The sequence below is a fragment of the Alexandromys fortis genome, unplaced genomic scaffold (assembly GCF_014885135.2).
Source record: "Alexandromys fortis isolate MF-2015 unplaced genomic scaffold, M_Fortis_MF-2015_v1.1 scaffold_2_26212498_36691700, whole genome shotgun sequence".
Lineage (NCBI taxonomy): Eukaryota > Metazoa > Chordata > Mammalia > Rodentia > Cricetidae > Alexandromys > Alexandromys fortis.
The window spans coordinates 7174783-7191852 of NW_026067931.1; the positions used below are offsets into that span (position 1 = coordinate 7174783).

The following is a 17070-nucleotide window of genomic DNA, read 5'->3' on the forward strand; positions in this document are numbered from 1 at the left end:
CTAAGGGCTAGCTAAATGGATTATTTTTATGGATGACACCTACCTTGCATTTTATAGGTACATCTAGCGATATACCACCTTCTGGAGAAACCCAAAGGCTTCTGTTACAGTAAACTGGTCCAGGTTGGGAGTGTATGTATAAAAAATATTCCATTCTGTATCAAAACTAGGCACATGCCTTTATTTATAGTAACAGAAGTTAACAGAGTTGAGCAGATTTGACTTGGGTCCTGTTTCTTGGCATCCTACATCAGACATACACATCTCAACACATCTCTGCCTGTTACTCCAGGGATCTAGCCTCAGATATTGGTGGGTAAAAGGAAGGTGAAATCACACTTGGATCTATACTGGTGAGAAACTAAAAGCACGACCCCTCATTCATATTGCTTTAAAACATATACAGCATATATGTTTCAAAAAAAAAAAGAATATATTGATCTCTTTTTGGTACTGAACCAATAGTATTGTATGATGCAAGGTTTTAACAAATGATAATAATAAATACAAATTTTACTGTAGAGTATGTTTTTAGACAAATGTGTCTTTTTAATATGTAAATCCTACACTGTAGGTTGTTCTCTTTTATTTTTTCTCTTTTGTTTTTTGCAGTGGTAGAAAATGTTGAATTGTTGTCCATCAGCATGAGCCAAAGATTCAGGTTCGTTACTGAGATCCCCAGAATGCCAACATTTGCAACGCAAACAATTAGTATCCCATTGTGTGAAGGGCTGTGACACATGCCTGCCTGCCTCTAACCGGCCAGTATCCGGAAGGAGTCCTCCTGCTTCCATGAACCCTGCTTTGACACAGGGACAGCTGCACGAAGCTGCCTGATAACCTTGTGGTTCACTACGTCTGCCGTCTCACTCATGACCAACAGGGACACAAGACAGTAGGGTGTGTGGCGGGCCCTTATATCATTTTCATGTTGAACCTCCTGGGTCCAGCCACCTCCCCTTCCACGACAGCACCATTGTTTTTTCGGGGCACATACTCGAGGTCAATGCTGTTTTTGTGCTTGCCTTTTCCTCGGCTCCACACAAAAAGGAGGAGAAAACAAAATAAAACCACTCCCAGGAATGTGAAACAGCCCATGGCTGTAGATACCAGTATTGTTTTAAGGTCCAGGGAAAAAGTATTGGCATTAGTGCCGTTGGAAACGGTGTCATTGGAGTCGGTCATGTACATAGGGGTCCTGTTTGCGTAAAGGAAGCGGTCTGAAGTGAATCCCTTCACAGTGAGGGAGGCTGTGTAGGTGTCGTTCCCAGCAGCGTTGCTAGCAATGCAAACATACAACCCACTGTCTTGATCCTGGGCAAAGCGGATTTCCAGGGTGCCATCACCCAACACAGTGGCCCTTCCATTGGATTTGGCGGTGATGAAACGCCTTCGGGGTGTCACCCAGGAAATCACGGGCTGTGGGTCTCCGTCAGCATTGCACTCCAGCTGGACCGTCTGTCCTTCGTCCACTAGGAGATGCTGTAACTTCTTTTCACGGATTTTGGGCTTTTTGCAGGTAAAATAAAAAGAAAGAGCAGTGCTATGGAAATCCTTAAATGACCTCTCACGGATGGTGTCTGGCCCTGCACACATGGGCTGCTGGCCCCCAAACTGTAGGGTGGGTTGTCGCTGTAGGAGCCAGAGGAGTCGGCAGTCGCAGGCTAGTGGGTTGTTGTTAATGCTCAGGACCTCCAAAGCCCTAGGGGAGGAGAAGACATTCTCTTCCAATGTTTCCAGCTGGTTCTGAGATACATTGAGCACACGGAGGAAGCGGAGCCCTTGGAAGGAGTGAGGCTCAATGGTACGCAGTTGGGCCCCCACTATATGAAGCTCCTGTAGGCGGATCAGGTCAGAGAACATGCCTGCTTCGATAGTGCTGATGGGATTGTAGGAGAGGTTAAGGTGGGTCAGGTATACCAGGTGTTTAAAGGCAAGGAAGGGGACAGTGGACAGGTTGGTGTTAGTGATGGAGAGGGAGGTGAGGTTGAGACCATAGAGGCTATTGGCCGGCATCATATCGAGCAAAGGCCAGTAGTCGATCTCTAGGTGTTTCAGGTGGAACAATCTTTTAAAGGCATACACAGGCATATTGTTGATATTAAGATGCTTCAGATGCAAGGTGATGAGGCTGCGGAGGTGGGAAAGGGCTTCTGTTGGTACTGCTGTTAAGTTGCACTTCTCCAGGGTGAGCTGCTCCAAGCTAAGTAGTCCGCTAAAGGCCCTGTGTGATATATAAACCAAATCATTGTCCCCCACTTCTAGAGACTTCAGGTTATGGAGATCCTGGAACATGTAGTCCAGCAAAATAACAATCTTATTCTCACTAATGTCAAGTTTGGTGAGGTTGGACAGTCCTGTGAATACTCCCAACGGGACCAACTTAAGGCGATTGCCTTTCAGGCGGAGGGATCGGAGGTTAAAGAGGTTGTTAAAAGCCCCGGGCTCCACATTGGCAATGATGTTGTCACTCAAGTCTATCTCCTCCAAGAGAGGATATGATATGAATTCTTCAGGGTTGACGCTTTTTAACCTGTTTTTGCTGAGGTCCAAGATTTTGGTCTCAATGGGAATGCCTTCTGGGATGGCGATCAAACGTCTTCTGTGGCAGCTAACAGATTTGTTCTGGGCGGAGCACTCACAGCGAGCAGGACAGCCGATGGTGGATCCCACGAGGAGGAACACCATAGCCAGACCCAGGAACGGCTGCCAGCATGGTCTGGCCGTGTGAAGCATGGCTCCACTTCTTAGTCTACACCTTGGTTACAGGCCTGCATGGACAGGGGGAAGAAGGTGAGAAGGACAGGTTAGGACAGAGACAGGGAAAGGTGCATAGTCAAGGAACCAAGTTATAAAACAAAGATACTGGATTTGGTGACGACCAGAAGGGCTCCCTTATTGGCTACATGATTTTAAGGAATTTATTTCATCTCTATAATTATGTGGTTTTGCGTACTAAGTGCAGCCAATGATAGCCGTCAGAGCTCCTAAGAGTTCTCATGACCGACTTGGGATTAGAAAACTCTAGAGACAAGTTTAGTGTCTGGCACAAACTAAGAAAAATAGCATGCACACACACACACACACACACACACACACACACACACACACACACACGTGTGTGTGTGTGTTATATACAAAAGCCCTTAATTTTACAACTTAAAAGAAAAGAAACAGGTTAGTGGCTAAGTGGATACTAGTTCTGTATGAATGAATGTCTGTGTCTCTTTTTTTTTTTTGGGAAATAGATTATCCTCTATTATAAATGAAGCTAATGGAAGTTTCAACAACAGGCCTTGGGTCCAATATTCAAATCAGTTAACATCTGCTGCAAGGTGCTGAGAACTTTTGCTTCACATGTATCTACTTTATCAAAAAGTAGCTTTTAATTTTAAGGCAGTCCTCTGTCAGAGTTCAATGAATCTTGACTGAGCCAACTTGCTTATTTGAGGGAGATGTGTTTTCCTGTCTTACCACTCCGCCATTGTGTTTCTTACAGGGATGACACGTGCTTGAGAAACCACTGTGACTACAATAAAAAGTACTGCTTTTATGATGCTAGCTTAAATATCTAGGAGAGGGAAGATACAGTTGTAAGAAAACAAAACTTTTAATACACAAAACAGCAAGAAAATTAGCATGGTACAGAATAAATAGCTTTATTTTCATATTGTGAAGCTCCTTTCACTCAACAGCATCAGTGAATAATAAAATTCCTTAGAGTTAACTTGACAAGCAATTTTCAGAACTACTATGGCAGGTACTAAATGCTACAGATGAGTCCAAATTCAACTCACTAAGCAAACTATATTTAGATAGAAAGTAAATGTTATAAAACATATTCCCAACAAAGACCCATTACAAAAATATTTTGTACCTAAACATTAATTATAAAGTTGAAATATTGAGTCAGTATGTATACACATCTTAAGTAAATTTTATTTGACTCTTCGGGAGAGTTTAAAAATTGGCATAAGTTGTGTATTTCTTAAGTTTTAATTTTTCTAATTTGATTGTTACAGAGGAAAATTAGAATTGTAAAGAGCTCAGTTATATGTTATTCTATATTATATTGCATACCATCTCAGTAATGCACTATAAAATTATGCTTTCAAGACAAACACACATGGTAACACAATCAGAACCAATAAAACTATGAGTGATAATAATACTATAAAAATATGTGAAATTATGAGACGATGGATATTGATGTAAAATATGAACACTAAGTAAGGAACTACTCTGAAACCTACTTGAAAGTAACTTTCTGTTATTGATGTTTAAAATGGACTGTGAAAAAAATATAAGTATTTGGAGATATACATATATCCCTAGAATAAAATTCAATTTTATGTTAGAGTTAAACATTTTATGAATGATATTAAAAACTAGGAATGATTTGGGCTTAGCTAGTATGTTTTTAAATATCCTTTCTAGATATAGTATAACTTCTGTTGTGTTATAGAAGATGCCATGTAATTTTCCAATTCTTTGAAGCTGCTGAGTCTGTTTTATTGTATCTCCACATTCTTATCACAATGACTATTTTGTGTCAACTAGAGTTAGATGTATCTTTGCATTTGAGGATATATAACTCTCTAAAAGTCATTATAATTTATTTGGTTGGTTATAGTTTTTAGATATTTTAAACACAGTTTTTCAACATTAATTGATTACTAGGAAATATGCATTCAAATTCCCATATGAGTTAGATGTAGTAGCACACACTTTTAATCCCAGCTTTTGGGAGGCAAAGGCAGATAGATCTCAGTGTTTGAAGCTATCCTGGTTTAGAGAGTAAGTTCCAGGACAACCAGTGCTACAAAGAGAAACCCTATCTTGAAAAACCAGTTTTAAAAAAAGAAAGTAAAATATTTAAATATGAACAGAATTTTTTTTCTCTAAATTCTATGGTTCTTTTTTTCTCTCAGATGTTGAAGCTCTGAGCTTATATACAGGTTTAGTTTGTGTTATAATAATCTTTTGTTGTTGGGGAGAGTACATACTTACCCAAAGTAACGATAATTGTCTTAACTGTTTATTTTGGGTTATAGACTTTGGGTTTATTTATTTTAGATGAGTTTTATCATTTAATTAACCTTTGTCGTTGTAGCATATGGTGAGTTCTTGATCTTGAATCCATTGTTACTTAGTCTACTTAAACCTAATGTAATTATTGATATGTTTTATTTAGAGAAGCCATTTTGATAGTAATTAGCTGTCTTTTGAGTTTTTTGCGCCTTTTCTTCTCTTTTTTTATTATTTCAATTTTCCTAGTGCTGTATATTAATTTCTTCTTTACTTTTCACCCCCAGAGGACCTGGGTTCAATTCCCAGCATCCACAAGGCAGCTCAGAAATCTCTATAACTCAATTTCAGAGGATCCAACACCCTCCACATACATGCAGACAAAATATCAATGAACATAAAAATAATAGTTAAATAAATAAAATTTATGCAAAAACCCCATAGCCTCTTCTTTATTAAAGCCAACCACTGTTCTCTTTTCAAATTTTCCCTATAGTAATTCTGGTTATATTAAGTGTTATTGCACCAGCTATTGTTACTACAGGAAAAGCTATTTGTTTTTATGCAAAGCATACTCTCTTTTTTTCTATAAAACAAGGGGTTTTATTGCCCCAAAGAAATTCTTGATGGNATATAAAATGCAGTATTTATTTTGTAAGATGGGTAAATCTGTATTATACTTATATGGCTCTGGCTTTCTGTGTTGAAGATAACAGTTTTATTATATGATTAGTTTAGTACTTTTCAGTTTATTTTGATTTACTAGTAAGGGACACATTGTTTTTTATTTAAATTCTGCTGGAGCATGCTATTATCTGTGACAGAGTTTGTGCAATATATAAATAACCAGTTATTATCATGTATTTAAATAATGATTTAGGAGAAGGGTCTTTATTGGATCTATTATTTAACCAAGATGGTCTAAATGGAAAACACCATGTAATTTAATCCTGACAGGCAGAACCTGAATTAAATTTAGGCATCGAGGCATTGTTTTTTAGACACGGTCTGACTACATCGCATGAGCTGGCTTCAGACTTAATCTTCTGTACCTTCTCACGTGTTAGGATTACAGGTGTATGCCACTAACATTGTTTTTTTCTTTTTTGGCGCTAATAAAAAGGGCTATCAAAAAGGTTATGTAGTCAGATGCCGAAAACATACACTGCAGAAAAGAGCCTTTTCAACAATTTATGCAGGGAAAACTGAATATTAGTTTGAAAAATTAAAAAATGCAAATCAAGTTAGATCCTTTCCTCTCACTTGTACAAAAATCATATCAACCTAGATCAAAGATGTTAATGCGAGACCTGGACCTTGAGAACTGATAGAGGAAATGTGAATAAACACCTCAAGATACAGCCTAAGCAAAGGCTTCCTTCCAGAAGCTCGGGAAACCTAGCAAGAATTGACGCTTGGGATTGCATGAAATTCAAATGCCTTTGAGTAGCCAAAGAAACAATTATTAAGTGAAGTAACAACCCATGGAATTTGGGGGGAAAACGTAAAAATCCTTTGTCAGCTATATGTCTGCCAAAGGGTTAATAGCTACAACACATAAGGAACTATAAAGGGAGAAATCAAGCCTCCCAGTCAACAAATGATCTGAGGAACAGATATTTCTCAAAAGATGAAGTACAAACGGCCAGCCAACATGAAAGAAGTAGTCGATATTACTAGGCATCAGGAAAATTCATATTAAAACAACATAGAGTTTTCATGTTATCCCAGACCAAATGATTGTTGTTGAAGAAACAGAAACAAATGCTAGAGACAATGGAGAAGAGGGAACTGTTAGCTGGTACTGTAGGAAGACAAACTGGTCTAAGTACCATGGAACTCAGTACAGTGTTTTCTCTTAGAACTAGAGGATGACACAACAAAACTATATCACTCCTGTGTATGTACTCAAATAACTCAAAGTCAGCATGGCAGAGATACAGGTAAGCTTTTGACACAGTATTTGGAGTACCGACATTATGAGGTAATCCTGGGTATCTATCAAAAGTTGAGTGGGTAGTATATACTGGCATTTTATTTAAACACAGAAGAATGAAATTATGCTGTTTGCTGAAATATTTATATAAGTAGGGGAAATCATATTGAGCACAAAAAGCCACACACAGAGAAAAACAAATAACATATTTAATTTGTGGGTATTCGAACTCGTATATAAACATATACATAGGATATGAAAATAGAAGGGGGACTTGGGGAAGGCAGGAGTGTAACAGGAGGTGTAGACTAAGGAGATGAATGGAACCGGGGTGAATATAGTTAAAATACATCATTGATTTAAAGGAAATTATCTTTATGAACCCCAAAACAATACGTGAAAAATGGAAGAAAAAAAGATATACAAGCAGAAAGTATGCAAAGTTGCTTCGGATCTGGACCAGTGTGTCCATCCTACTGCTCGTAAAAGTCGAGAATTTAGGCCCACATCTCACACAACGTTTTTGATACAGTCTGAGAACTACAGAAGAAGGTGTAACTTTATTGTCCGCCTCTCAAATATTTCTCTTTTTTAGTCTGGAAGGGCAAACTGCTGACTCCATTTAGCTCGCGTTGTCAGCAGAAGTCTTAGAATCAAAGCTTGCTCACAATTTCCAGCTGTGGCTAAGCTTTGACAAGATGAACTTTGTTTTGTTAAGAATAAAGCAGGAAACTGAAATCTATAGGGCGCTTACAAGGTTCTTGCCATTAATTCTGATCAAAGGGATGCTGCGAGCATAATAATTAGTACCTTATTAAACAGTGTATGAAGCTGGGTATTTTCGGAGTTACCTTTTTCTCTATACTGGCTACTTCCTTTCCATTTATTCTTAAATTGGAGAAACAAGTGTAACCATCACGGAGGATGCAAAAGCCAACCTCCAAGAACAGAGCAAGCAAGTATTTGGGCTCGCTTAGATGGCTTAAATTCTGATTCATAATATGCTAGTGATAAGCCATGGATGGTGATATCTATAATTCTCACCATCTCTTCGGTAGATCTGTTATCATGAAAGAGAACATTGATCACTACAGGTGTATATACCAGGTGCCTAGCACATTAATAGCTGTCCTCATAGCCATTAATAGGAGATAATGATGTGGTTTCTGGAGGCTCTGTTTGTCAGGATGGAGATCAAGTCAAAGCAAGCCAAGGAGGATAGGAGAATACTGAATACTGCAGTCAGGAGAAGTGGGCAGATTATACAATGGAGAGAAATAGAGAACTTTAAGCAACTGTAATCTTTAAAGACACAAGAAAAGAAAGTAGTGACTGCTGTCTATTGTATAAGTAGAAGGTTGGAAGGGAGCAGTTGCTTAGATGAATGATAAAGTAGTAATAAAGAAGTGAGAGACAACTTAAGCTGGAAATTCTGGGATCATATAGTTTTCTTACAGCTGAACAAGGGCGCAAATGAATGGACCCTATGTTTATCTCTATAAAATCTTAACTGTGTGGTGCTTCCTCATGCCTTTAACCCCAGCCCTCAGGAGGCAGAGGCAGGCAGATCTCTGTGAGTTCGAAGCCAGCCTGGTCTACAAGAGCTAGATCCAGAAGAGGCCCCAAAGCTGCAGAGAAACCCTGTCTCAAAAGACCGAAAAAAAAAAAAAGAAAAAAGATTATGTTAGCTAATGATTGTGTTTTCACCAAATAAAGCTGCTTCTGAAATGAAGAAGTGGCTGGGAGGTGAGAGGAATGAGATAAAGAAGAAAAGGTTGAGAAGGACTTGAAGAATAAAGGTTCACCAAATAAATCTACAGTAAGAAAGCAGACTTAAATATTCCAGATGTCTAAAACTGTCAATCATAAATCTCATGTTCTATCAAATCAGATAATAGAGAGTTTGGAAACTTATAAGAAGGACTTGAAAAGCAAAAAAAAATTAACTGCAGTGTGCAAGTCTTAAAACTCAGTAGAGTTACCTATATTCTTTTTAGGAAGCAAGTGACCTTGAGATTAAAGCCCAAAGTCTAAAATCTGACAGAAAACACAATTTATCCTTGAACACAGTCTCCAGTTAGCATGCAAGGCATTATATTTCCACCTCTATTCCTTTATTCATTTTTAGTTGGAAGAGATACAGAGTTTTGATACGGAAACTCGGAGAGCACTCAAGTAAAAACAATGATTTCCATTATGAAGCCAGTTTGGTAGATCGTCCAATGTGCCCTGTGCTATAAAGTAATGATAATATCAACTGTAAAGGGAGATAATCAAAGGTACCCAGGAACTCATACAGGAGGGGAAACCTTATTCAGTCACTCATTCCACAAACAACCAAAGATAGTTGAGGATGTATAGCTACTCAAATAATGACTATTGGGTATTCAAAAGGTATCATTTGTGTCTAAGATAATGTGGATTCACCTGTTTGCATTTGACATGATGATGGTTTGCTGTGATAAAAACTTATGTGAATTGATATAAAATAAATACAAAATTAGTATTGGACCTCTTGTCAAATAATATCTTTGTGTTGTCCCTGTTTCCCTTTGATAGTTAATCTCGGAGAGGTCTACAGATTAGGACAGTTCTTACTGACCTGGAAACATCTGAGTAGTTAGTTAGTACTTTCTGGAACCAACAGTTTTTTTTTTTTTTTGTTTTTGTTTTTGTTTTTTTGAGACAGGGTTTCTCTGTGGTTTTGGAGCCTGTCCTGGAACTAGCTCTTGTAGACCAGGCTGGTCTTGAACTCACAAAGATCCGCCTGCCTCTGCCTCCCAAGTGCTGGGATTAAAGGCGTGCGCCACCACCGCCCGGCCTGGAACCAACAGTTTTAAAGTTTGCTTCTTTGAAGTGATGGGTTAGTGACTCTTCTGGGATCTTCAGTCAAAGGGTAGCTCATGCATATAGCTCCCTTTGATCTGGAGGAGTGAATCCGCTTGTTGAATAGTCAGTCATTCCACAGTCTCTAGGGGATATTATACATGCTAAGCTCCAAGTTCCCTCCCAAGCCACAGCACTGTGTAGGACAGGAGGCCACCATGATGTTAACTTTCTTATACATGCTATACTCAGGACATGAGGAAAACACACCCTCACTGTGAAAGGGCCCTCAAAGTGTCAAATCAATCCCAGTACTCGGCGATAGGAAAAGTTCTACTTAATATTAGTTTTGCAGATTTTCCAGCATAGAGGAAAATTTCTGTAGCTTCAGGGGAAAGCTATTAAAGATTCTAAATAATCCCTTTTCAACTTATCCCATGTTTTTATGGGTGAAATCACCCTTTTTGCTGATGTCCCATTTGTCTAAGGTTTCAGCCTCAGTATTGGAGAAACTGTTTCTGTTCGCTATTCATTGAGTCCTGAGGTTTATCTTATATTATTGTTGTTTATATTTTATTTATTTTTGTGGCCATGTTATTTTGAGCTCTTAACTTTTATATATACTTCATTTGTTCTTTTCATAAATTACTGCATAAAACTTTTATAATAATAGCCTATAATCTATCTCTCTATCTTTATGTTTTTTATTGGCTTTGAGATAGAGTCTTGTGTAGCCAAGAATGTCATTGTGAGATTGCTTTTTAAGTAATCAAGAATGGCCTTGAACTTCTAGTTGCCCCGCCTATGTCTCTGTAGTGCTGAGAGTGTGTCACACACACACTATATATNAATTCTTCTTAAAAATAGGAACACACACAATTTTCTCAGTTCCCTCTGGACTATGTTCTGCTTTTTCTATGACCATAAAAAAAGGCAAATCTATTGAAAACATGAGTTCATCTTGTTTTCATGTGACTAACTCTTAGCAAGGATTGTCCTAAGCCATTAATCAATAGCTTTTGTTTAATCTCTCCTCTGTGGTGGAAAAGTTCCCTGTTCTGGTGTTTATTTTGATCTCTTTGATATGCAAATTATTGCTCTTCTCCAATCATTTCACATCTCCTTTTGGCCTATATAGAGAGATACTTGGACATGTAGATATTCCTATTGCATTTAAGATATTCCTATTGCATTTAAGGCTTTTACAGATGAAAGTGTGGCTGTCTAATCTAGGGTTTACCTCCTGCTGAAATTAATACTATTAATCAAAAGGCAGTCAGCCTAAAATGATTAGTAGCCTCAGAAGTGTGATTTTAAAATCCCACAAACTGTATGGAGGTAGATAATCGTGGCATAGGATAGTGATCTGTTTTATTTTAACACTGTATTAATCTCAGTTTTCTTTCTTGAAAGTGGGGCCGCAGTAACAACTCTACAGGAATAATGTGAAAATAAGATGTGATAGTAAAGATAAGGGTAAAGTTGAAACGCGGCAGACACAAACTTTCTCAATGCATTCTGATTCTTTATGGGTGCAAACAGTTGCCTACTTAGGATAGATTAAGATAAGCAGGACCCAAGGCATTTCTTTTTCTCTTCCGAGAAAAGACAAAAGCTCTGAGATGTGTACCAGGTCTACTACTGCTCACTGGGAGAACAGGAAAGAATGATCGCTTCTGCTGACTGATTAGTCTCCAGAACCACCCGAGCTGATCAGTACAACACGTGTGGCCATTAAAGTTTCCTTGAAAAAGTAAGATCAAATGGAAGAGAACCCTGTTAGGCAGCATTTCCTTTAGATTCCTGAGTTTTAGCTACTGTTCCATGAAGAGCTGGACTCTTTGAAGTGTGGCTCCTCATGAATAAAGGAACATCTCCTTGGAGATCACCTGATTTAATTAGTAGGGGCCGAAAGCATCTGGACATTTTAGCTTCATCCTTTCTAAAAAGCTGTTAAGATAAGATAGCCGCTTTAATTTCCGTCTGGACCGTGCTGGAAATGTAACAAACAAATTTATACCAGCTTCTATGACTGATAAACCCTGGAATCTTAGTGGCTTAAACTGTCGAAGTTTCTCAGTTCTGCTCCATGACCTCATTGAGGGATTTAGGCCCTCTTCTAGTTCCTTGCTCCTCTAAGTTCTTTTAATTTGAAAAAAGACAAAAGCTTGAGGCTGGTATAAATGAGATTTGATGATCACACCCCATTTGCTACAACTCAGTCAAGTAGGTACAGAGTTGCAGTGGAGGTTTGGAGATTTCTAGGATGTATCTTAGCAGTAGCAATAATGATCCCGTCAGCCCCAACTGATTTCACTATTCACCTATTTTTGCATTCACCATTGTGTGCTTCTGTGTTTATGTTAATCTAGAATGGACTTATGCATCTGGAAACAGTCATTTTATCTTAAAAAATCATTAAGTTAATTTTGTATCTAATTTTTCCTTATTTTTTATACATTGGAGATGCAAGCACACTTTACCCCAGTAAGGTTCAACCTTGGGATTTTATTTTATTGATTTAGCCATGTTTGTTAGAGTAAGCACTGAATGTAAAAATTCATATTGTTGTACCTATTCTACCTTAGCTCTTTTTATTGTTTATTTTCTAAATAGTGAAGAAATTGGATTTTAGCCTCAGTAACTTTAGCACTACGGAAGACTCTTAATTTGAATAATGAAGCCCTTTGTTAGTCATGATGGCTTATGTACTCTAAATGCAAACCAAATTTGAGCATGAGGAAAGATGCCAAACTCCAATGCTCCAAATTGCACACAAAGAATCCCTGAAAGATAACCCGAGATGCCTGGTATTTCTTCTGGAGACACGCTAATGTTAATACAAAACAGAAAGAGATTATTTTGATAGTCATGAGTGATAGGAATCATTGGATAGGGGAGAAGGAAGTAGTTTCCCGTTGGCGTAATAGCAGAGAACACGACAAAGTAAGTGCCTACTCTTATCTCATATTCATGGGAATTCCATGACTTTTGCGGTCAACTTTTGGATGGGACAAAGAAGGGAAAATTCAGTCTTTCAGAAAACGTGATAGAAATAAATCTGGGGAGGGACATCCAGTTCTTTACGTCCCCAACTTGTCCCCTTTCCACTCTCGCTTCAGGAGATACTTTGGAATCTCTACTTATTTTAGCAACTGGGAGTTGCCAATTTACTGTATGAATTCTAAGAGCAGAAACTGGAGGTGTGCATACTGCCTAGGAGCAGAGTCTGTGCCAGCCAGCTGGGCTCTGGAAGCTGTCAAAAAAGGAAGGATAATGACCAGAACTGAGAGTGGGAGACACAGTGCGGTGTAAACATAGTTCACATTCTCAAACAACTACGGTGAATAGGAAAAGTCTAATGACAAGTTAATGGTAATAAAGATGTTTGCTATTTTAAACCAGTTATAACTGTACACAAAGGCACACTTTGTTACAGTGCCAAATATATTGAATTATTGTGAGACTAATGTCTGCCCTATAAAGGTAACTATATTTATGATTATTCTTTTTAATTATCCTTTATACTAGAACTAAAATGATACCTACAGGATAGGTTTATGGAAAAAGTTCAAATTCTTATTAATGAAAAATGCATTTTTACCACTATGTTTAATATAATTAATGAAAACTACTTATAAATTAAAGACTGGAAAGAATACACCAAATGTAAGGCACCAGACTGTAGAGAGAGCAGCGTGTATTCAGTCTGTCAGTTCTTTTTCCAGAATCGGGCACGAAGAATCAGGAAGGTAGACCCAGCCCTTTAAAGACAGGATGGTGAATTTAAGACTAACCCGGGCTGCATAGTAAGACACTGTTTTAAAACAGTAATGAAAAGATGAAATAAATGGTTTTGGTGACAATAGGTTTTATCACGTGCTTTTGAAAAACAAGTAGAATCAGTAGTATAATCACAGAAACTTCTGAAAGAATAAGAAGATACATATATTCCATAGTATACAGATATTCTAGAGTATACAGATATTCCATAGTATACAGATATTCTAGAGTATACAGATATTATATGCCATGTCTTTACCTAATTAATTGGCAACAATATCAGGTTGGGATAGGAAATATGTTTTGTGTTTTGGTTGCTACTTCTATTTTCTCTGATAATCTTCTCCAAGTTAATCTCTATCTTAAGGCTTTCTTTGTGTGATTTTTTTTATATCCATGGTTTATTAGTTCAACTTACATTAAACAAGCTGGAATCTCTGTGTCTTCTTAGAATAGTAGTTCTAAACAGTGTCACACGTAACTTTAAGGAATGACTCAAGTAGAAGGCTACAAAGAGATTTGTCCACAGGCTTCAGTTAGCAGGTCTGCACAGAAACACCCCTTCTTCATCATTTATTTGAGTACCCCAGGAAGAAAGAAAGCTTTAGGACTTTGATCTTGTGCTTAACAAGAATCTTCTACAAGGTTAGTAGAAATTGTCTCCAGGGGTAACAAGAATCAGAGAGCAATGTTTCCCAGTGCGAGACGCTTTCTAATTATGCCTTTTGTCTAATCAATGTTGCCTCCATTGCTTACTATGGATTTTTACATAACTACGCTTAAGTAATAAATAGGATAAAATAAAAATTATAATTCAAACTGGGAGAAATTTGGAATTCACAATATGTACATGTGAGAAACAAACTTATAGTGTATCTAAAACTTATCTTTCAAGGTTTTAAACTAGAGACTTGCTCTCTGGAAAAACTTTCAAGGCTAGAGAAGTGTTAAAATTGTGTTATTTTCCTTATGACAATCAGAAGACTAACAATAAACTTTAAAAGGGATGAATATGTCCTTGCTGATTGTTACCAAGTTAACCACTCTCTACTTGAAATTCAGAGTACCACACTGTACTCATTTTTCCCTGTGGAAAATACCTTGTTGGTATAGAAGCCATAAATGGCTTACATACCTAGTGCCATTACCAGATTTTGGTAAATAAAACAAGACAAAATTGGTAATTTTGAGGGGTCAAATATTCAACAAAAGCTAGAATGGATACTTCCTGTCACTCTTTCTGCTTGCTCCACTATCGACCATTCCCGTCTCAATTCTCAAACCATTTTGAGATATAGTTTTGATATTTATTCATTTTATTGCTAGGAATGAATTTCTATAGATAGGGAAATAACAAGTACTCTTTCTTGGATAAGTCATTCCTAATTGAGCCCTATTTAGATTGATGGCTTGATTTATTGAAAATATACATATGGCTGAGAAGTTTAATTTATATTTGTATATGTTTGAGGATTAATTGGCACTTGTATGTCATATATACACATACATTTACACACATGTATATGCACATATAATACACAAATAGTGAAAAGAAGGAAGAACAAATATGTTTTATTTTCACGTTTACTTGTGTTTGGGTAAACATTTCTGGGATCATGGGGATTCAGATTATGTTTCTTGAATATTATGTTTACCTTCATTTGACATACATGCTAATTTTCCCCATCTGAATAAACTTTCTTTAAAGAAAAACCAATAACAAGCTCAGCAAACAGATTTTTATGATACAAAATGAAGGTGAAAACCAGATACAGTCTGAAAGAGCTCGGAGACAGCATCATCAAACAGCTTAGATAAAGAAATGAATTCTGGTAATTTAACACCACTTCATAGGAAACAATGTCTTTTGAGACTGCAAGTCAATCACATTAAATGTGTGATTCCTAGGTTATGCTTATATAAAATCTTTAGTATTTAAAACCATGTCAAGTCTACTTATCAATTAAGAAAATTGTTATTTTAAACAGGGCCTGTTAATGTCTAACTATCTGGCTAGAAGAAAACAAACAAACAAACAAAGAGAAAACCAAACTAGTGTTAACTAATAATTTCTGGCACAAATCACAGGGTTCAAAATACTTCAAAACAATGACAATGGAAACGTGGCATGGCTACCTGGTATGCCTGCCCTTGGTTCTACCTTTTTACCCAACCTTCCCGTGTTGGAACAGTTCTCATAGTCTTTTTACAGATGAGAAAGCTGAGTTGCCGAGTAACATTTGTTTTTACAAGATCAAACCCCAATGAGTCATAGAAATGAAACTAAAATCCAGATCGTTGTTATCCCATTTCCTAACAGAACATGTAGTTGAATATCAGGCTATCAGAGTAACCAGCTGGAGGCCATTCAATTCAATGGCCAAGCTACAGCTCCAAACAATTTAGGTTTTTCATTGACTTAGCTGAACTTCGTCTACCTTTGAAAAAATGTATAGATTTGCCATAGCAAAGAAAAAGCGGTACTCTTATATTCTGTAGATTAAACAGACATTTATAGCAGTGGTTCTCAGCCTTCCTAAGGCTGCAACCCTTTAATACAGTTCCTCGTGTTGTGGTGACCCCAATATGTGTATTTTCTGATCGTCTTTGGTGATCCCTATGGAAAGATCATTTAACTCCCAAAGGGCTTGTGACCCACAGGTTGAGAGCTGCTGATACATAGCATAATTGATGAGTTTTAACTTCATTAAGCTCTCATAGTATTGTATTAGTATCATGTTCGTAGCATGGAAAATTTCAGGATGTGAATGAGTTATATCTCCTCTGGTGAGTTATGCCTTCTACAAATACAGTGACTGAAGGTTATAGCATAGAGACTGTGACACTATCCATAAAATGACGAGTCAAAGGAAATAATGTGGCCATTATCTCTTTTTTTGATTTTTTTTTATATTGAGAAAAGGAAAAAAAAGTTTCTGCCTCCTCCCAGCTTCCCATTTCCCTCCCCCTCCTCCCACCCTTCTCCCCCTCCCCCCACTCCACTCCCCCTCCCTCTCCAGTCCAAATAGCAGACAGGGTTCCCTGCTCTGTGGAAAGTCCAAGGACCTCCCCCCTCCGTCCATGTCTAGGAAGGTGAACATCCAAACTGGCTAGGCTCCCACAAAGCCAGAACATGAAGTAGGATCAAAACCCCGTGCCATTGTCCTTGGCTTCTCATCAGCCCTTATTGTTCACCATATTCAGAGTCCGGTTTTCTCCCATGCTTTTTCAGTCACAGTCCAGCTGGCCTTGGTGAGCTCCCAATAGATCAGCCCCACTGTCTCAGTGGGAGGGTGCACCCCTCGTGGTCCTGACATCCTTGCTCATGTTCTCCCTCCTTCGCTTGTGGCCATTATCTTAAGGCAGATAGACCTTTCCTCTCATAGTCCTAGGCTGCCCCCACTTGGGCAACTCAGAGTTGTATAAATATTCTTCTTCTGGATATTGCTTTTGAAAACCATTTGATGCTTTCAACATAAATGTGAACCAGATTATAG

The 17070-nt window shown here is 37.8% G+C and overlaps 1 protein-coding gene across 1 annotated transcript; it reads right to left on the reverse strand.

Moving 5' to 3' along the window:
- Nucleotides 1-761: 761 nt before the first annotated feature.
- Nucleotides 762-2736, reverse strand: Lingo2 (leucine rich repeat and Ig domain containing 2). The gene has a single exon (XM_050145512.1). The coding sequence runs from the start codon at nucleotides 2734-2736 to the stop codon at nucleotides 916-918; it is 1821 nt and encodes a 606-aa protein (XP_050001469.1). The 3' UTR covers nucleotides 762-915.
- Between the last annotated feature and the right edge of the window lie 14334 nt (nucleotides 2737-17070).

What these genes read in the sequence shown, in the direction of transcription:
- Lingo2 (XM_050145512.1), bottom strand. Translation starts at nt 2,736, where the DNA reads ATGCTTCACACGGCCAGACCATGCTGGCAGCCGTTCCTGGGTCTGGCT.